The 22,172-nt window shown below is 44.3% G+C and overlaps 1 protein-coding gene across 1 annotated transcript in view; it reads left to right on the forward strand.

Annotated features, from left to right (window-relative positions):
• Positions 1-22,172, forward strand: part of LOC144686126 (hemicentin-1-like) — a 418,005-nt gene that overhangs the window by 196,847 nt on the left and 198,986 nt on the right. The window contains 6 exon segments of the mRNA XM_078551270.1: positions 1,237-1,410; positions 3,935-4,048; positions 5,927-6,072; positions 11,817-11,967; positions 13,690-13,905; positions 18,930-19,043. Of these exon segments, the coding sequence (XP_078407396.1) occupies positions 1,237-1,410; positions 3,935-4,048; positions 5,927-6,072; positions 11,817-11,967; positions 13,690-13,905; positions 18,930-19,043 (915 nt within the window).

Raw genomic sequence — 22,172 nt, forward strand, 5'->3', positions numbered from 1 at the left:
TCCCATTGACCCTCATGTCTCTGTCATCCTTCTCCCCCCCAACCCCACCATATCCCATTGACCCTCATGTCTCTGTCATCTTCTCCCCCCCAACCCCACCATATCCCATTGACCCTCATGTCTCTGTCATCCTTCTCCCCCCCAACCCCACCATATCCCATTGACCCTCATGTCTCTGTCATCCTTCTCCCCCCCAACCCCACCATATCCCATTGACCCTCATGTCTCTGTCATCCTTCTCCCCTAACCCCACCATATCCCATTGACCCTCATGTCTCTGTCATCCTTCTCCCCTAACCCCACCATACCCCATTAACCCCCATGTCTCTGTCATCCCCCGCCCGGCCCTGCCCTGCCCCGCCCCACTGGTCACAATGCTGGTCTCTGTTTCAGAGTGCAGTCCTGCCTGAGACCCACAGCACACACTAAGTGGTGTCCTCCCCGAGTATGGAGGTACCCATCGTGAATAGGCCAACCCTACACCCCCACCAGTGTGATGTAACGCTGGCATTGCTGAGAAGCTGGAACAGCGCCGACATCACTGGGCTTTGAATGTTGCACTTACCTCAAAGTCACGAGTAAAGTGAGGGCGGACAGCTGCACATCACTTATTTCCAAACATGATCAGACTGGTCTAATTTCCCACTGGCATGGCACAAGATTGGGAGGGGTACATGATTCCGGCGAGTAGCGTTTTTAATGAGCATTCATGACATGGCGATGCATGCAAATTCATGCAAATCCAGAATTCCCACTGCTCCTGTTCCTTCCACTGTTTCCCCTCCTCCCCCTTCCTCTTCCCCCATGTCCATTCTTCCCACTGTTCCCATTCCTCCCCCCTCCCCCACCCCATTTCCGTTCCTTTGCCTGTCCCCATTGCTTCTCCTATCAGCAAGATCCGGGAATAAGTCTTGAGTCCGTGTTCTCAAATTGCTCAGTCCACGAGGAGAAGGGAGTAGCTTAAGGGTTGAGTGGGGACAAGAAATCGGAAATTACATTAGATAAGATGGCCACCAAAAGTTAATGGACTACCACTGGAGAACAAATGATGCTAACTATTTTGTGTGTCCATGGAGTCATTACGGTACAGAAAGAGGCCATTCAGCCCCTGATTGGATTGCGGTATCAGCTTTTGGTTAGAATGTTCCTTCATTTCACAGACTGGTTGGCAGCGTCCGGTCTGTGGGAGAGCTGTGTGCTGATCATCATTTCCTTGTGTGGTGTCCCTTTTCCTAGTTACACCCAGAATTGCCAGTGTCAGTGAAGATGGCGCCCCAGAGGATGTCATTGTTATTGTGAATAATCCCACCTCACTGCTGTGTGAGGCCGTGGCCTATCCGAGACCAACCATCACCTGGCTCAAGGACGGGATACCCTTCAAGGCTTCCAGGAATATCCACTTGTTGCCAGGTATTTATTTCCCTGCCGAGGCAGTTTCATTTTGTGTAATCCGAGTTAGAGAAGCAATGGCGCCAATTTTATGACATGGAGGCTCCCCACCAGGTGCGCAGATCAGGTAATTGTGAACACGTTCACCACGATTGTCCATCTGGAAAGAGGATTGTAGGGAGCCTTTTTTTCCCCGTTACACTTTCGTGGGATGTGGGCATCATTGGCAAGGCCTGCATTTGTTGCCCATCCCTAACTGTCCTTGAACTGAGTAGCTTGCTAGGCCATTTCAGGGAGCGCTTCAGAGTCAACCACATTGCTGTGGGTCTGGAGTCACATGTAGGCCAGACCAGGTAAGGATGGCAGATTTCCTTCCCTAAAGGACATTATTAAACCGGATGGGTTTTTTGATGACAATCGATTCATCGTTAGACTAGCTGTTCCTTCCAGATTTTTATTAATTGAATTTAAATTCCACCAGTTGCCATGATGGGATTTGAATCCCAGAGCATTACCCTGGGTCTCTGGATTACTAGTCCAGTGACATTTACCACTGCACCATCATCTCCCCCCGTGATTTCCTGATGTGCAGTTGTAGCTGCTGAGTCTCCCAGATTCAAATAATTCTTATCCAGTGAAAGTCAAAACTACACTTTGGTCCAGCCAAACCTGTATGTGTCAACCGTGGCCCAGTTGTGAGCCCTCTGAGTCACGAGGCCATGGATTAAGTCTCATTTCGGAAATTTCAGCACAATAAACTGGGCTGACACTCCAGTGCAGCGCTGAAGGGGTGCTGCAGTGTCGGAGGTTCCACTTGTCAGATAAGACATCAAACTGAGGTCTCATCTGTTCTGTCAGGTGGATGTAAGAGATCCCATGGCACTATTGGACAAAGAGCAGCACCTGGTGTCCTGCATAATATTTATCCCTCAACCAACATCTCTAAAACACATTAGCTGATCGGTATCTCATTGCTTATTCTGGAACCTTAACGGTGCACAAATTGGCTGTTGCATTTGCTATCCTGAAATTAATGACTACTTAAAAAGGGAACACAGGTCCTTAATTTGTTTTAAAGTGCTTTGAATGTTCTGGGGTAGTGAAAGGTGCTATATAAATGCAAGTTCTTTATTTTTCTCTCTTTAATTTTCCAAGTTTAATGTGCGTTCAGCCTGAAATTCCAATGGACCGAATCCATTCTAATTGTGTCGAACTCCAATTAATCCAACCCATTCCATTCAATTCCATCATAACAAATATTTGGCTTTATCTAAAACAACAGAATATGTTGGAAATACAGCGCAGGCCGGCCAGCCAATGTAAAGAGAAACATAGCAGGTTATAAAGTTCTGGGTGTGTACCCTTTATCAGAATTGAACAGGAGAGAGAAATGTTAATATGGTTAGTAAAAGGGGTATAGCAATACCTGGAGCTGGGAAAATACCAGGAGATACTGAGCAGCCTTCTTCCCTGGCCATAACATTCCTCCTATCACTGAAGCCCCATAAGTACAAGCCCCAGCAAGCATCCTTTCCCGCGCAAATGCTCCCCATTTGACCCAAGCCCTTCAGTCGGTAATTGAGTTATACTAAGAACATAAGTAGGCCATTCAGCCCTTCAGGACTGCTCTATCATTCATTAAAATCATGGCTGATCTTCGACCTCAATTCCACTTTGCCAGATGATCCCCAGATCCTGTCATTCTCCTAGACTCCAAAATGGTATCTATCTCAGCCTTGATCATACTCCACTGCCCTCTGGGGGAGCAAATTCCCAAGATTCACAACCCTCTGGGTGAAGAAATTCATCCTCATCTCAGTCTTAAATGATTGGCCCCTCATATGGAGACTATGCTCCCTAGCTCAAGACTCTCGAGTCGATGGAACCAGCGCCTTAGTATCTACTCTGTCAAGGATTCAATGCGATCATTTTTGCTTTTAGAGGACATGCTGTGGAGAAAATAAAAATAGCGGCTATTAATGTTTTGATTATTGTTATATCATTACTCATAAAGAACTCATATTTATACAACACCTTTCACAACCTCCGAATGAACCAAAGCACTTTACCGTTAATAAATGTAACGCCATTAAAAATTCAAGAATTTCACATATAATCGCTTAGTACAGAGCTTGAACCTTGTTGAAAAGAGAGACATGTTATTGAAGCATTTCATCTTGCACTCATCAGGACAAATGCAAGAATGCCAGGTTTCAAACAATCACAACAATTTATACTCTGGGAGAAAAGGGTGCTGATTGGCTGACATGTCGTCTCTGGCCGGGGTGTTGTCAAGGAGAAAGCTTGGGGAGCATAGCTTTCCCAAGCTTTCTCCATGGCAATGCTCTGGCCAATCAGAATCAACTTGCCAACCAATCAACATCCTTTACTCCTGTGGTGTCAATGGTTGCGATCATTTGAAATTTGGCATTCTTGTGTTTGTCCTGATGAGTGCGAGACAAAAAGCTTCAACAGCATGTCTCTCTTTTCAGCAAGATTTCACATATACACTTTGTTCAGCAATACAATGCCCTTCTGTTTTCAGGAGGTCGGGGGCTCCAGATTCTGAATGTACAGGAGGAAGACGCTGGTCGTTACAGCTGTGTTGTGACTAATCTGGCCGGGGAAGCTGTGAAGGACTACGAGCTCAAAGTCTTCAGTAAGTGCTTTCTCGGTGATTTCACATTAAGTGGCACTCAAATACTTGAAGTATCCAAAGGGGAAACAGGGTCAAGTTATGGTTGAGCAGGTAATACAGGGTGTGGAAACAAAAAGTGGTGAACTATCAGAGGTGGATGGCAAGAGGTAAATAGGCTTTTCTTGGTTCAGCCTTGCTAGTTTTTAAATCTCATGCTATAGAAGAGCGCCAGACGCATTTAAGTTATGTTCTTGTTCATTTTTTTTCTTGAATTTTTATTTACATTTTAAAAATAATAATTCATATCCCATTATGGAATGCACCACTCTTGGATTGGAACTTCTGTCAAATCTTAGCTCTTCCCAATCTGCAACTCCCTCAGAAATGGGAAGGGATAATTTTGATTATTCACCCCTCTCTGGAGATTTTTCTTGCTAGCAAGTGTAGGTTCCCCTTTTGTTTAATCCCCTCATGGCTGACAGGTGACCTGTGATCATCCCTCTGCCACTGTTAATGTGGTACAGCTACAAGGAGGCAGTCGTTTGGTAGTGCAGAACTTGTGTATTGCTGAATAAAAAGAGACATTTTTTGTTAAAGCTTTTCGTCTCGCACTCATCAGGACAATTCGCAAGAAAATGCCAATGTCAGGGGAAACTGCATTCTCTATGGCAACGCCTCTACCAATCAGAGTCCACTTGCCAACCATCAGCACTCTCTTCTCATACAGTGTAAATTTGTTGTTTCACCTGACATTGGCACTTACTTGCAAATTATCCTGATGAGTGCAAGACGAAAATCTTCAACAGAAAATGCCTCTTTTTTTCAACAATACTACTAAGAGGTGTGAAAGAGCGGCTGGGGATCTTGGCCTGATTTTTTTCACTCTTCCCATGGATAGACACCCGGTTTAAATATAGGGTTACCAACTTTGGGCATGTTCCTAGAGGTTTCATCACCTCACATACCTCCAGATCCCCGCTCACTCTCTCCTGTCATTGATCAACTGACATATCCACTCTCCCAATGCACCACCTTCCCCTGCCAATTGGAAATTAAATAGATTAAACAATTGAATATTTCCTCACCATCAGTCAACAGCCTTTAATCCCATGTCCAATTTTTGTAACTAATGAACAAACGTGTTCAAAGAACATTCTTTAATTGGCCCTATGATGTTACTCCCGGGTTGCTTGCATCTTAACCCTAGAGATTGAACTTTAATTCCTGATAATTCCCAAGATAATCCCACAGAGTTTACAGCCCTACTGACATGTGCCTTTGAGTTTGACTCAGTGACCCAGGTGTTATATGTTAATAGAATCCAAGCCGGTTGGTGAAGTCAAAACCAAGACACAGAGCTTTTCTTTACAAGGAGAGTTTATTGACTTTGTCCAGCCTCACAGCTCTCCTCTCGCACACCTAGTGTCCCAGCTGTCCACGATTTTCAGTACCCAATTTAACAAATTAAATAAAATAACCAGTTAAAAAAAGCCAATTGATAGCTACGTCCCCTATTTATATGCGCTCAAAGCATTTAATTAAACAATGCACTTCACTTGTGTATCTTAATATAATTAGCATACAATTAACATTATATTCCTGATAGCCAGTTGCTAAAAGAAGAATCCTAAGCCAGTCTTTACATGGGATAAACTTATTCACAGAGTGAACCATTCCAGGTATATATCTCCCGACATCACTCAACTCTTCGGTCAATAAATGTCTCTTTATATGTGCTCAAGCAACCGTTCAATCAATGCCCTCCACCTGTACGTGCTTAACCTCAATTGGTACAATTAACAGGACAGGTCAGGTAAGCACAAATCAAAATCTTCTTTTGGAACAATGCCTATGATGATCAACCTCGTCGATAACGCTTTAAAAATTCTTTCACACCAGTTCCTCCACTGATAGTAAAGGACGATCAGATGGCAGGAGGTTTTCGTGCCACTCAGGTGAAGACCAAGGTGAACACCACGTTGACACTGATGTGTGAAACATGGGCCACCCCAGCTCCTGCTCTTCGCTGGTATAAGGATGGCCAGGTAACAGTAATGAGTGCTCCGAACTGGACAACCTGCAGCAAAGCTTTCCACCCTCGCTGCCTTTCATCCCTCACAGGGAGCAACCAAAAGTCGCGTGTGAACAACCAGCCTTATTTCTATACGACCCTGGTATTAATAATGAGTGTAACTTGCAACAAAATTATCTCAAACCTGACCCCAAGAGCTTGGGAACTCTTCAGGGGCAGTGGGCCCGCTGTTATAGAAATTGCAAGAATTGTGCCACTATCTGTGAGGGATGATACAGCTGCCAGAATTTGTACATTCTCCAGAGTTGCTCATGCTCAGGGTTCAATTGGGTGTGAGTAACTATGAGGAATGAAGGATATGTACATATCTGTCTGTGTCTGGGGTTGGTGGGGGAGGTGGGTGATTGAAGTAGAAGTAATTGGCTCATTCTGTGGACACTTTCTAATTCTTTGAATTATAGAATCATTTCAGCGCAGAAGGAGGCCGTTCAGCCCATCCCATCCATAGAGACTGTAGAGCAATCCAGTCAGCCCCATTCCCCCACTCTATCCCCGTAGCCCTCCAGTTTATTTCCCTCAAGTGCCGATCCAATCTCCTTTTGAAATCATTCATTGTTTCCGCTTCCACCGCTCTCGGTGGCGATTACGGTATTACCACACACTGCGTAAAAAGGTTCTTCCTCACATCCCCACTACATGCAACCCCACCTCCATCCCCCCATCCCCCACCCCCAAAGCATCTCATTCCCAGAATCTTAATTCTCTGGTAAACCTTTACATCCAGCAGGTATTATTAGGGCCTTAGTACTGGGGAATGGAATATTGTCCAATTTCAGACACCCAGGGTGGGATTTTCTGGCCCCACCCATTTCCGGGATCATCCACTCCTGCTGAAAGTCAATGGACTTTTGGCTGGGCTGGCAAATCTCCCGCGGCGGGTCCCACCCCGGCCCCAGTCACAGCATTAATTACTTGTACTTCAGTCAGGCCAGACACATAGGGAAGCTTCCCCTACACTGTCCCAACAATGGGCCTCAGCCCCAAACTCTAAAGGACACTGTCTACAGCACTGGTTTGAGGTTCCACATCCCACAGCAGCCACCCTCGTAGCCTAGCTCCCTGAGTGAGATTGCGGAACTTGAGACTCTCCACAGTCATTTCCCAAGTGATCCTTACAGTGCGGGGAAAAGAGGCTTTCATTCCATCAGAATTCAAATAGAACAAAGACCAGGGATCTGACCATCTGGGATCAATCAAGATCAAGGCTTCAGAACCCATTGGACATCTGGGCCAGTCACTGCTTCCCAGTAAAACCCACTGGCCGAGGAGAAACTCATGCTCTCGTTCCATCTTTTACACACATTGTTTGTTGGAGACTGCTTGTAAAAAGTCAACTGAAGGAAGCTTCCCCCACATGGCTATGTAACACACGTCAGCATTGGCATTCACTAGTCTAGTCTCATTGTAACATAGAAAATATCTTGATCTTAATCTCGGGACCTGTTGTTAAATTTAAATTTTTCCTTTGTCTGCCAAAATGTAAAAGGTTTATGAGCATGTAGACCAATAATCCGACTTTCACAAAAGCAAAATATTGTGGATGCTGGAAATCTAAAATAAAAATAGAAAATGCTGGAAATACTCAGCCAGTCTTGCATTATCAGTGAAAGAAAATCGGAGTTAATATTTCAGCCTTATTGTGTCTGTTTGTTAGAGCGGTTCTGACAAAAGCTCATTGAGCTGAAATGTTAGCCCTGTTTTTCTCCCCATGGATACTGCCTGTCCTGCTAAGTGTTTCAGCACTTTCTGTTTCCAATTCTACTTCCATGGGATGTGGGAATGGAAGCATTCATAGAACTATACAGAAATTACAACCATTTTTTTATTTGTTCATGGGACAAGAGCATTGCTGGCGAGGCCTGCATTTATTGCCCTTGAGATGGTAGTGGTTGTAGTGTTCAGTTTTTTTTTTGTTTGACTATGTGAGTCTATTTACTATTCATTGCTCACTGTACTTGATTGGTTAAGCCTGGGTGTGGACTCAGAGAAAAGTAGAAAGAGCTCAAAAGCATGGAGTAGACATTTTAAAGCATTGTATAAAACTCTTGTAAATAAAATTCCTGCACACTTAGAAACAAGTATTATTTCTACATAAATTTGAGATATAAAATATGCAACAGTGGTGAGCCGCCTTCTCGAACCGCTACAATCCAGGTGGTGTAGGTGCACCTACAGTGCTGTTAGGAGGGAGTTCCAGGATTTTAAGAATGAAAGGACAATGATATAGTTGCAAGTCAGAATGGCAAGTGACCATGTTGGTGTTTACCCTTCATGTTTACCCTTCACCTGCAAAGTATCCAAATCCCATGTGCCCACACTGTTCCCATATCCCTTCATTCCACTTTCCCTCAACCACCTATCTAACCAGTTCTTAAATGTTAACAAAAACCCTGCTTCAATCCCAAACTCTCCTTGTACATTCCAGTCTCACAGCCTTATGTATGAGGATTTCCCCTGCTCTCTGTCCAAATTTTCCCTCAGCCATTGAAATGATCTATTTCCGTCTACACTGCCTTTATTCATAATTTTAAATGCCTTGCCCAAATGGCCCCCTAATCTCTTCTGTTCTAAAGAAAACAATGGCAATTTTTCGTGTCTTTGGTTGTGCATGTATTTCTTCATGCCAGGTGAAAGCTGAGTGAATCTTCTAAATGCTGATAATATGTTTCCCCCTGTGGGGGAAGCTAGAACTAGGGAGCACAGTTTAAAAATAACAGGTCTCCCATTTTAAACGGAGACGAGGAGGAATTTCTTCTCTCGGCGGAACGCTTGTGTTTGGAATTCTCTTCGCCCAGTGAACAATGGCAGCTGGGTTATTGAATATACATTGTGCCTCCTGCCAACACAAAATGGTCGTGCAAAATGGCCACCGATACCCATCCGCACTGGTCCGCGCATGCACAGAAATCCAATGACGCGCACACATCAGTTTACTCAGCACACCATCGACCCATTTTATTTTCTAACTTGCTTATTGCAATAGGCTCTTAATTTGTGGATTCCATGGGTCCCACACGTCACATAGTTGGCAGGTTGCTCAAAATGCATGTTGCTAGATATTCAGTGATCCGAAAGATTCAGTCAAGACAGGAAAGAAAATTGTTGCAGTGTTGTACTGAGCTCACTAGTGCTGGCGGTTTAGCGAAGGGGCAGATTCCTGCCTTAAAATGTCTTGCATACCCTGGCACATTCTCAAATCTCTTCAGTTTAAGAAGGGTCAATGAATTATTGACATTGAAGAACTAAATATGATTTTACAAAGTACTGACAGCCACTTTATTTTGATGCATGGTCCACAGTCCTTGAAAGTAAATAAGCGAGGTTCATGTTGCGCATTGCCCCCTAGAAAGATGGCGGCCGCACATGCACAATTTTGGCGGCAAACGCAGCCTTGAATATATTGAAGGTTGAGTTAAATAGATTTTTGATTGACAAGGGAGTCAAGGGTTATGGAGGAGCAGACAGGAAAGTGGAGTTAAAGCCACAACCAGATTAGCCATGATCTTATTGACTGGTGGAGCAGACTCGATGCGCCGAAATATCTTCTTATGTTCTTATCTTCACGGTATTCACACTATTGTTTCAACATCTTTCCAGGAGTGTGGAGCTAATAACTACACACAGCGGTCTTACTAAGATTTTATATAGATTTACCATTACATCGATTATATACCTCAACTATCACCTGTTATATACCTCTTGGCAAAAAAACTCCATATTTAAGTAGCTTTTTTTTTTAATTACTTTATCCATCGGAAGTGTTACTTTTTGTGAACCTGAAATCCAACCCCCCCCCCCCCCAAATCTTGCTGCTCTCCCTCACTGAGAGTACATACAGTGATTTCGTTTCAGAAATACTTTGTCGGCTGTGAAGTATTTTGGCCATCCTATGGGGTTGTGATGGGTGTTATATAAATGCCAGCTTGGCCTTCCTTAAATATTATGCTTTTTAACCGAATTGTACCACCTCACGTACTGACATTGAATTCTGTTTGCCACTTTTATTTGTTGCCCATTTCCATCTATAACCCCCCCAGCCCGAAGCTTTAAAAAACATGAAAATGCTGCAGATGCTGGAAATCTGAAACAAAAACAGAAAAATGCTGGAAATACTCAGCAGGTCAGGCATTATCTGTGGAGAGAAAGACAGTTTAAGTTTCACTGCACAGCCTTGAAACGCTAACTCTGGTTTTTCCCTCCACAGATGCTGACTGGCCTGTTGAGTATTTCCAACACTTTCTGTTTTTATCCTTAATCCTCAGTATTAATTACTATGCCGCCTATTTCAGCATCTGCAAATTTGAACACTACCCCCTTTTCTCTGATGCCAAATCGTTCCACATGGTTCTCACCATCTCTTGCTGAAACTATGATAGATGGAAAAATGGTTTTTAGTCGTTCACACATTGCTCCAGGCGTTCCAGCGGATGTTACTGGAGTTGTTCAGGCAAACTATTTCTATCCCCAGTCTCCCCATCCCCCAATCCCCGTAGAAACCTCAGGCACACTGTTGTGATATGGCAGATGGCAATTGCCGGGCTGACCAAATTCCGAAGGGAAACTTGATCAAGCTTATCACAACAATTTATAATTTGTATTTTTATTATGATTAGGTATGTGTACTGAAGTCAGAAGTAAAGATTCCACTACCACTTTTGGAGATTTTAAATATTAAATTAAAACATTTATTAACGAAAGAAAATAAAAGAAAACTTAAACACACAAGATTACAGTTACACAGTTAAATGTAGTCTTATAACATTTCCCAAAAGATTTCTACTTAGCTAGACTCACAAATAAACACCCCTTTTCAGGCAAAAGTTCCTATAGATGCTTAATCTATAAGAAATCCAGTAATATTACTGTAAGGCACCCCACTGTTGCTGTAGGGAAGGTATTTCACCAGCTTCTCTCTCCCTCTCACTCGACAATGGAAATCCAAGGATGTACCAAAACCTGGCTTTCTGGAACAAACAAACACTTCTCTGGGGCGGCTGTAGGCTGCTTACTTCGCAGGTTTGTCCTTGCACGGCACACTCTTCAAGGTATCACATGATACACCTCTCATACAGCTTTCAATCTTTCATGAAATATATATGTTTTTCCTCTTTCATCTTTAAACCCATTGTTTTTAAATTTCTTTGGAAGTTACCTTTCTCAAAATATAAAAATCTTTAGTGTTGTGTTTATGTCACGACTTTCAGAAAAAATAAACTTAATAACTTTGCTTTATTCATTTATGATCTTTGCCAATTGTAAAACTTCAATTTATTTCTCTTTGAAATTCAACAGTTAAAAATGTATGCCTCATTTATCTCCTAATGCAAATTCCTATTCGTGCTGTGTTTACTTGTATCCCATCTCAGCTTGTTCATCTCCACTGATTTTACACTTAATCCTTTGATGATTTAAACTTTGCAGTCTGACTGTCTTCAGTTTAATTAAATTAACCCGCCACAAGCCTGCTTCACAGCATCCCACAGTAACACTGGATAAATTGATATTTTCTCTACAACATGTACATGTAAGCACCAACTGTATGAAGCTAGATAGAAGATAAATTCACCGATCTCTGCATGCCATTGAGTAGCTGCACTCAGAGAGAACTTGGGCCAGAGGTCTTAGAACATGCTGTTATAACCTTATTCCGGTCCACGGCATAGACATTTAAATCATACCCATTCCCTCTTGCTCCAGCTGTTGGCAGCAACTGAACATCTCCAGATCCTTGATGAAGGACATGTTCTCCAAATCAAACACACGAGGGTGTCGGACACAGGGCGTTACACTTGTGTGGCCACAAACGTTGCAGGGGAAGATGAGAAGGATTTTCATGTGAACATTCAAGGTCAGTAATCATTCCTGAGATAGCAGCTAGTGTGAATTCTGCCAGCTTTTCATGAAGTCCCTGTGTGCTCTGCCAATTTGCTTTGCCCCCTCTGTACAGCTCCATACGCCTTTTTCCTTACTCGCAGTTCCCATTTCCTGACATCCATATACACATTTCCATATGGCTTGGATTGTGTTACAAGGGAGTATTGCATCAAAGGGATTCCAAACATACCGCAAACGCTGAGATCATTCCTCTATGTCATCTGAACCCCAGGTTTGGACCCTGCTGCCTAGTGTGTCTGCATCTCCAATCACCAAAAGTGTTTGTTCTCAATTTTGGCCATGTTACTCTTAGGGCAACTGGAACCTACAGAAATCTTTACAAACTGGCATGGCCAGTTCATGAGGCATTCTGATTGATCACTATTTGTTCATGGGATGTGAGCATTGCTGGCTAGGCCAGCATTTATTGGCCTCATTCAGAGGGCATTTTTTTTTTAAGAGTCAACCACATTGCTGTGGGTCTGGAGTCACATATCGGACAGACCAGGTAAGGACAACAGATTTCCTTCCCTAAAGGATCAGGTTTTTACAACAGTCGGCATTAGTTTCATGGTCATCAGACTTTTAATTCCAGATTTTTATTGGATTCAAATTCCACCATCTGCCACAGTGGGATTCAAACCCAGGTCCCCAGAGCATTACCCTGGGTCTCTGGAATATTAGTTGAGTGACAATACCACTATGCCACTGCCTCCCCTTTTCTGCTCCCTGTCTCCTTGTCATATCCCTCAAGCATTTCTCTTTCCAGTGACATATCTAGTTGACCCCCGAATCTAGTAAGCTTTTTGGACTGTGGTTTCCCTGGTTATTTATTTCACAGGCTGATAGAATAATAGAATGGTTAGAGAACAGAGGGAAGCCATTCAGCCCATTGTGTCTGTGCCAGCTTTCTGTAAAAGCAACTCATCTAGTCCCACTGCCCCACTGCCCCATCTTTTCTCCATAGCTCTGCCCGATGATCATCTGATTTTCCTTCTTAGTCCGAACTTGTAAACTTTTTACTTGCATTTGGATAATTTGTCAAGATCAGTTTCACCAACCTCCTGTATAAACTTGAAGTCTTTAATTGTCAAATGGAAGTCACCTCCTCCTGAAGAACACAGTCCATCTTCCTTAAACTTTATGCAAAAGCTAAACTGAAACTAAAATCATCATATCTGCTCATCTCTGCAGCCACCTTGAGGGTAGCAGTAATCTGGTGTAAGCATCCTTTCACCTCCTGAGTCAGCAGGTTGTGGATTCAAGTCCGACTCCAGAGACTGGAGCATGAAACCTAGGCTGACACTCAATAATGACAGCACCGAGGGAGTGCTGCACTATTGCAGATGTGCTGTCTTTTGGGTGAAGCCCTAGCCAACAGCAGGAGCGCTCCCTCAACCAACATCCACAGCACTGAGATGATGAGTAAATAATCTGTTTTAATCTACTCATTATCTCACTGCTGTTTTTGGGAGCTTGCTGTGCACAAATTGGCTGCCACATTTCCTACATTACAAGAGTGACTATACTTCAAAGAGTGCTTCGTCGGCTGTGAAGCATCTTGGGACGTCCTGAGGTTACAAAAGGTGCTATATAAATGCAAGTTCTTTTTTTTGCTTCTCTTGATTAGATGAGTGGAACTTTGTGCAATACTTTAATTACGTTATGATCCTTTTCCTTCCGGCACACATTGCAGTGCCTCCAATCTTCCAGAAGCTGTATGGTGTGAATGCTGCCTGGGAGGTGATATACCGGGAGGATGAAGCTGAGGAGATTGTAGAGCATCGGGAAGTGATTGTGAATAACCCAGTTTCCCTTTACTGCGAGACTAATGCCATTCCACCCCCCAATCTCTCCTGGTATAAGGATGGTGAAGCTCTCTCTGCCACAGATGATGTCCTGATTCTTCCAGGTAGGTTCCAGGCCTCCTTGTTGATGCTCATTTTGTTTTTGTGCACTTTGCTAGCTTGTCTCCATTTTACACAGTGCCATTTTGCGTTAGAGTACGCTCCCATTTTGAAGGTAAAAAAACTGCAACTGTCCATTCTGGGTGTGAACATTGCTCAAAATATTCCAAAGCACGTTAGGAGGGCTCCAAAGCTTCTTTAAGAAGCTTTGGTCTGGTACATAACTGAAATGGAGTTGGGTTAAGAATTAGAACACTGTCCTTTCATTGCTGGGGACTTGTTTGAAATGGAGCTCAGATTGATGGGGTCAAAATCTCCTCTTTCAACTGGCTACAAAAAGCCCAAATGGAATTAATTTGGAAAGTTTTATTCCAGTTCCTAGTGGGAATCCGTTAACAGCGCCGAGGTCTGGTACTAAAGAAAGGTTGTCTGCTCTAGTGGTCCCTGGGCTTGGGAAACAGCATGTACCTCCTGCGCACAGGGACCAGGAGGGCCAAACTGAATATCTCCCCAAAACTTTCATATGGAGGGTCCACAAGGATAGGTAATGGCGTCAGTCACACTGACGCAATGAGGTACACTCTTGCGAAATTAAGGTTAAGGAATACTGTTGGGGTAAGCACAGGGGGTTTGATTCTGTACCTAACCCATATTATGGAAGTGCTGGACAACTGACCGTGGAAATAGAAGTTGGACAAACATGCACTTTTGCACTAGTTGATAAAAATAGTAGAGCTTTTATCTCGTTAAGTTTGAAGTGTACGGTAAGTTTATAAAATCCATACCTAAGGTGGATAGCACTTGCCTTGTTGAAATCTAAAATGGCTTCTTGGACACCCTGCCGGGCAATCAGCAGAACACATTCACTGCCACATGCACCAAGTGGTCTCTGTTGTAAAGCATTTTAATCTCAGTGAAATACTGAGAGGTTCAATTATTGTCGCACAGTAAAATAGGTGAGTTCTTAGGCAGCAGAATTGCATGTGGGGGGGATATGACTAACTGGAGCACTGTGTGCTGATGCTGTTAAGACTATTAAAAGTTCAGTTTACCTTCTTTCCGAGGATTTAAGTGTGTAACACCGGGGGGCATTAAGTCTTCAGCAATTCGACATGGATCTCCTGGGCTTTACACACACACACACAAACACACACACACATAGACACAAGACACGCTTAAGCATGTGGCTTATGTATTAGGACAAGAGACTGCATCATTTCAGGAGTTTAACAGAAGGAGCTGAGACAATAAGGGATTCTTTAAACCATCATTCTACATGAATATATTGTAAATTCTTATTCACGTTGCACAAACTATGTCTTTGGCATTGGAAATTATTCATTTGCAGGCATTTACCTTGTATCATTCTAATCCTGACTGTGACATTTTCCACTTTCTGGATTGACAGGATGTGTAATGAGGATCTTCATGAATTCCAATGTACAGTTACTGTAACACAGGATTATCATTAGCCTTGGGCTATGCAAACTAAGGTTTACAATGACAGCTCTCATGGGACAAGTGCCACTCAAGGGGAACCTGATATAACTGTTGAAGGAATAATGATGTTTCGAAAAGCCTGAATCATAACACCAAGGATGATGGGAACTAAGAAACAGAGTTGCTCTTTAAAGGGAGACTGTCTTTCTTACAAGGAAGAATAATAACTTGCCCTGCAAGAGTCATCACGATCTTGGTGTGACACATCATCATGATGTGTGCATTGCATTAGGATGTCCCGCAGTTTAACAGTAATCAGATAGCTCTACTGATGAATGCCCCAGTCTCAGGCCTGCAGACTAGGAAGACCAAAGGTTTGATACACACTGTTAACTAATCTTGGGTGTCGCCTTATGGGGGACAGAGAATTGAATTTAAACTCTGTATCCTTACATTGGCCGAGGAAAAAACGTAATTCAGGGTTAGGGTTAGTGTTGTTGGAGCTGCACTCATCCAGATAAGTAGGAAGTATTCCATCACACTCCTGACTAGTGCCTTGTAGATGGTGGACAGGCTTTGGGCAGTCAGGAGATGAGTTACTTTGTGCAGGATTCCTAGCTTCTCACCTGCCTTTGTAGCCACAGTATTTATATGGCTAGTCCAGTTCAGTTTCCGATCAATGGTAACCCCCAGGATGTTGATAGTGGAGGATTCAGTGATGGTAATGCCATTGAACGTCAAGGGGTGATAGTTAGATTCTCTCTTGTGGAGATGGTCATTCCCTGGCACTTGTGTGGCACAAATGTTAACTTGCCACTTGTCAGCCCAAGCCTGGATATTGTCCAGGTCTCGCTGTACTTGGACATGGACTGTTTCAGTATCTGAGGAGTTGCGAATAGTGAACATTGTGCAACATCAGTGAACATCCCCACTTTTGACCCTATGATCGAAGGAAGGCCATTGATGAAGCAGCTGAAGATGGTTGGGCCGAGGACACTCCTGCAGTGATGTCCTGGGGCTGTGATGATTGACCTCCACCTTCCCTTGTGTTAGGTATGACTCCAACCTGTAGAGAGTTTTACCCCTGATTCCCACTGACTCCAGTTTTGCTAGGGTTCCTTGATGGCACACTCAGTCAAATGTGGCCTTGATGTCAAGGACCGTCACTCTCACCTCCAGCGGGATTTTCCGCACCCGCCCACCACTGCGATCTTCCAGTCCCACTGCAAGTCAGTGGACTTCTGGCTGGGGCGCCACCTCACCTGCGGCGGGTCCCACCCGCAACGGGGCTGGAAAACCCCAGCCCTCACCTTGGGAGTTCAGCTCTTTTGTCCACATTTGAACCAAGGCTGTAATGAGGAGAGGAGCTGAGTGGCCCTGGTGGAACCCAAACTGGGCGTCAGTGAACAGGTTATTGCTAAGCAAATGCCACTTGATAGCACCATTGATGACCCCTTCCGTTACTTTATTGAAGATTGAGAGTAGATGGGGCAGTAATTGGCTGGGTTGGATTTGTCCTGCTTTTTGCGTACAGGACATACCTGGGCAATTTTCCATAGCTGGGTAGATGCGAGTGTTGTAGCTGTATTGGAACAGCTTGGCTAGGGGGTGTGGCAGGTTCTGGAGCACAAGTCTTTAGTACTATTGCTGGAATATTGTCAGGGCCCATAGCCTTTGCGGTATCCAGTACCTTCAGCTGTTTCTTGATATCACGTGGAGTGAATTGAATTGGCTGAAGACTGGCATCTGTGATGCTGGGGTCCTCCGGAGGAGACTGAGATGGATTATCCACTCAGCACCTCTGGCTGAAGATTGTAGCAAATACTTCAGCCTCATCTTTTGCACTGATGTGCTGGACTCCTCCATCATTGAGGATGGGGATATTTGTGGAGCCTCCTCCTCCAACGAGTTGTTTAATTGTCCACCTTCTTTCACAACTGGATGTGGCAGGACTGCAGAGCTTAGATCTGATCCATTGGTTGTGGGATCGCTTAGCTCTATCACTTGCTGCTTATGCTGTTTGGCATGCAAGTAGTCCTGTGTTATAGCTTCACCAGGTTGACACCTCATTTTTAGGTGTGCCTGGTGCTGCTCCGAGCATGCCTTTCTGCACTCTTCATTGAACCAGAGTTGATCTCCTGGCTTGTTGGTAATGGTAGAGTTGGGATATGCCAGGCCATGAGTTTACAGATTGTGTTCGAGTACAATTCTGCTGCTGCTGATGGCCCACAGTGCCTCATGGATGCCCAGTCTTGAGTTGCTAGGTCTGTTCGAAATCTATCCCATTTAGCATGGTGGTAATGCCACACAACACGATGGAGGGTATCCTCAATGTGAAAGCGGGACCTCGTCTACACAATGACTGTGCGGTCGTCACTCGTACCGATACTGTCATGGACAGACGCATCTGCGGCAGGCGGTTGGTGAGGATGAAGTCAAGTATGTTTTTCCCTCTTATTGGTTCCCTCACCACCTGTCGCAGACCCAGTCTAGCAGCTATGTCATTTAGGACTCGGCCAGCTCGGTCAGTAGTGGTGCTACTGAGCCACTCTTGGTGATGGACACTGAAGTCCCCCACCCAGAATATATTCTGCGCCCTTGCCACCCTCTGTGCTTCCTCCAAGTGATGTTCAACACAAAGTACTGATTCATCAGCTGAGGGAGGGTGGTACGTGGTAATCAGCAGGTTTCCTTGCCTATGTTTGACCTGATGCCATGAGACTTCATGGGATCTAGAGTGGATGTTGAGGACTCCCAAGGCAACTCCCTCCCACCTCTTCTGGGTCTGTCCTGCCGGTGGGACAGGACATACCCAGGGATTGTGATGGTGGTGTCTGGGACATTATCTGTAAGATATGATTCCATGAGGATGACTATGTCAGGCTGTTGCTTGACTAGTTTGTGAACCAGCTCTCCCAATTTTGGCACTAGCCCCCAGATGTTAGTAAGGACGACTTTGCAGGGTCGACAGGGCTGAGTTTGCCATTGTCGTTTCCGGTGCCTAGGTCGATGCCGGGTGGTCCGTTGGTTTGATTCCTTTTTGGAATGAATGTCACCATTTTGAATAAATGGTAGCAGGCTCCTCGCAGTCATTAATGTCCATGTTGCCACATTTCAAGGAGAGTTTCAGAGTGTCTTTGAAGCATTTTCTTTATCCTCTGGAACACTGGCCATTTGAGAGTTGAGAAAACAGACCTCGAGGGGGAATCAGTTTTTAGCCAACCCCACACAATGTCCAATCCATTTTAGTTCATTTTACTGGTTAGTTGGCCTTGATCAATTGTACTAAAAGACCTGTGTGTTATTTGAGTTAGATATCCAGTCAAGCTTTTAGACCAAGTACTGAATTTTCCAATAGGGACAAAGCATTAGTCGAAATGTTAACACAATAATTTATCTTCGGCATTTTGTACTTGGCGAAACTTAGCCTTAATGAAACCTAAGACTCCAGAAGCTTGCGATGAACCACTAGGTTCCCCCTCAATACGTCTACATTCCCACAGTTTACTTTGTGTCATTAATGGTACATTCTTTGAGAAGAACTTTTCAAATTAAGTTAACCAAAATGTGAACTTTGACCCCTTAACAGGAAGCCATGTCCTGCAGATCCCCAGGGTGCGAGCGGGCGATGCTGGGAGATATACGTGTCAAGCTGTCAATGAAGTTGGAGAAGACCAACTCCACTATGAGCTGGTGGTCCTGAGTGAGTAACCAAATTGCAAGGGTCTGACAATTGTCCTTATGAACCTGTAGCTGAATTGATTGAGGACTGTTGTTTTTTTAAATATTTGAGTAACGCCTCCAGGTATAGACCTAGACAGCTATTGATACATTTGATAACTCAGCCAGGGGGTATTGTCCATTTTGTACTCTGGTCTTTTTCTACTCATTTTCCCTCCCTCACTGATGAAGGTTTATGATAGAGCAGATTTTTATGCTTTCAAGGGATGTGAGCACTACTGGCTAGGCCAGCAATTGTTGCCCATCCCTAGTTGCCCTTGGGAAGGTGGTGGTGAGCTGCCTTCTTGAACAGCTGCAGTCCGTGTGGTGTAGGTACACCCACAGCGCTGTTAGGGAGGGAGTTCTGGAATTTTGTACTTTCTGTTTCCACTTCAGATTTCCAGTGTTGACAGTTTGTTCCTTTGCTCTCACCTCCTGATCGGAGATTGGGTCTGACGGGCATGTGCTCTGGTAACTGGCTGGGACTGCTAAACGTTGAGCTGCGTAACCCGACCTGACATTATTAAATCTGTCAGACAGGGAGCAAGCAAACGGCTCAGAGAGAGAAACTCCCACTGCAAACTGGGCAGACAGGCAGGCTGCAGATTTTCAAAAGTTAAAAAGGGGCCAGAGAACCCTTCAGTCTTCCTTAGTTGACTGAGTTTGTAAACTTTCAGCATCTGGATCACAAAAATAAGCACAAGTTAATCTTAAACTTTTATTTTTGAACATCACAACTGGCCAGGCCTGTGTTGGATCACTAAGTCAGTCACCAGCTGCCAAAGTAAACTTCTGTTTGGCATTCTGAAGGTTAATGTCAGGGTAAACGCCGGGTGTGATAAGCTCTGAACAATTCCCAGAGAGAGCAGGTAAGAGGCGGGGAAGCGGAGTGATGTTCTGGAGCAGCGATTTCTGTTTCAGTTTGCGAAGTTTATTGGCACTGCGTGTTGTAGCTCCCTCGTGTTGCTGTCACCTGGGTCAGGTCCCGACTCCAGGACATCTTTTGGTGTTTCACTCTTCTGGGTATTTGATGCATTTTTGGACATGCTTAGAGGACAAAAGCAATGGGAAAAGCTGCAGACATGGGAAGCATTGCAAGTTTTTAGAGAGATATTCATTATCTTCATCTCCCCGGCACGTCACTGTTTAATAACTCAGGTCAATTAAACCCCCACCCGTGCCCAAGTGATGGACAAGTGCATAAAGTAAGATTGGATAAGTGCGAAGATAAAGTCAATCAAAATGTAATGGGTAGTTTGGGTTTTAAAAACTTTTGTGTTTAAGTGCAAAATTTCCCCCCCCCCCGTCGGGGTGGGGGGGTGGTGTGGGAGCGGGCGTGGGCCCTCTGATCGGCGCTCCCAATCAGAGGCGCGCCGCTATTTTTCGTGGGCGGGCCAATTAAGGCCCGCCCCGCATGACGTCCGCACGGAAGTGCTGTACGCTCCCTGTGCGGGCAGGGGGAGAATGGCAAATGTGGAAGTGCGCTCCAATCTCCCTGAGACAAAGGGAAAAAGTTTTTGTGTCTTAAATTTCATTTGTCAATGTCACATGAGTTGGGACATGGACATAACTTCAAGTAAATGCGAATGTTAATTTTTAAATTCAGTCATGAAACCTCATCCCGCCCGTGGATGAGGTTTCATGCTTTTCCAGGTGGCCGCCAGCGCTCCCGACCTGCCCGCCAACCTTAAGGTTGGATAGGCAGGTCCGCTAATTGCTTTAATTGTTTTTTGAATGGCCTCAATAGGCCGTTGACAGGTCGGCGGGCGCACAGCTGACTCAGCTGCGCCCCGGCCGACCTGAAAGTGTAAATGTCGCGGGAGTTCCGCCCAACGTCATTCCGTGTCATTTTGCCTCCACTCGCTGACGGGAAAATTCTTGCCCGAGAGATTGTAGGACAGAGAGATACCAAGTAAAAAAATTGTCCAGAGTCACCAGGGGCAATTTTAACCTGACTTGCTTGCAGAGAAATGGATGGGATTGGTTGGAGCGCTGCATTTACACCCAACCTGATTTTACTCTCTATTGAACTCCATAAATGGGGTGTAAATTCAGCACTCCACCCATTTCTTGTCAGATGAGTCTAGTTAAAATTGCTCCCATTACGTGAGGGAAAAACCATCTTTCTTGTTTACCTGGTCTGCATATTTGTAGGTTAGTTGCATCTCCATTGAGGTTTTTGCTGCCCAGCGTTGTGGCTCCCCTTTAAGAAGTTGGATGGTTTTCCTTTTTGAACAGTGTCAGAGTTTGGAAGGAAGCCATTTTGTACGAGCTCCAACTACCAGTAAGAACAACCACAGAGAGCACGCCTACTGACCCCAAGAAATTGAAGACACATCTGTAAAATCACATTGGCAGGAGACCAAAATCCATAAACCTAAATAGGTGGAAAAATACCACTTAGTCATCACTAAATAGGATAATTATAGCATTAGGTATGTCAGGACCAGCCGGGAACATGCACAGGAAGGCGTCTGTGTTTCCTGAATTATTGCCCAGAGTGCTTCTAACACATTTTCATGTGCCTCCTTGTTTTCTCAACTTAACTTTTGAATGCTCCTTTTTTTTTGTGCAAAAATGCACTGCCTTGGAAATAGTACTGATAACAAAGTCCCAGAACATCCAGTGTACATGTAAAGCTGGAAACCACAGCAATTGGTCCAGTCCTGAACCAAACAGCAATTATAATTGATTCCTGAGCGCATATGACAATCCCAGTCTGAAATGTCAGCCTTGGCTCTAATAGCAATCTCATCTCTTGGTCAGAAGGTTGTCTATTCAAGTGACACTCCATGACTTGATCACATAATCCAGACTAGTGGTTCCTGTTATCTTATGGGTTAATTTGATGTCTCAGTGATGAGGTCTTGAGACTTGACTGTTTAAACACGAACCATTTATTGTTAATTTTTTACTATGTACAGATCTCAGTTAATGTCATGCATGGTGCTACTGCCATACAGGTCGCTGCTTCTAGAGTGTTCTCTCTAAACTGTTACCATGTGACTCTATACATCATATCGTGGGCAATGCTATTCTGCAGTCCCACATTAACCCTAGCTCTGCCAAGCACCTTTACATTACAATGGCATTCAGGCACACACAATATCAT

The sequence above is a fragment of the Cetorhinus maximus genome, chromosome 10, assembly GCF_964194155.1.
Source record: "Cetorhinus maximus chromosome 10, sCetMax3.hap1.1, whole genome shotgun sequence".
In the NCBI taxonomy this organism is placed as follows: domain Eukaryota; kingdom Metazoa; phylum Chordata; class Chondrichthyes; order Lamniformes; family Cetorhinidae; genus Cetorhinus; species Cetorhinus maximus.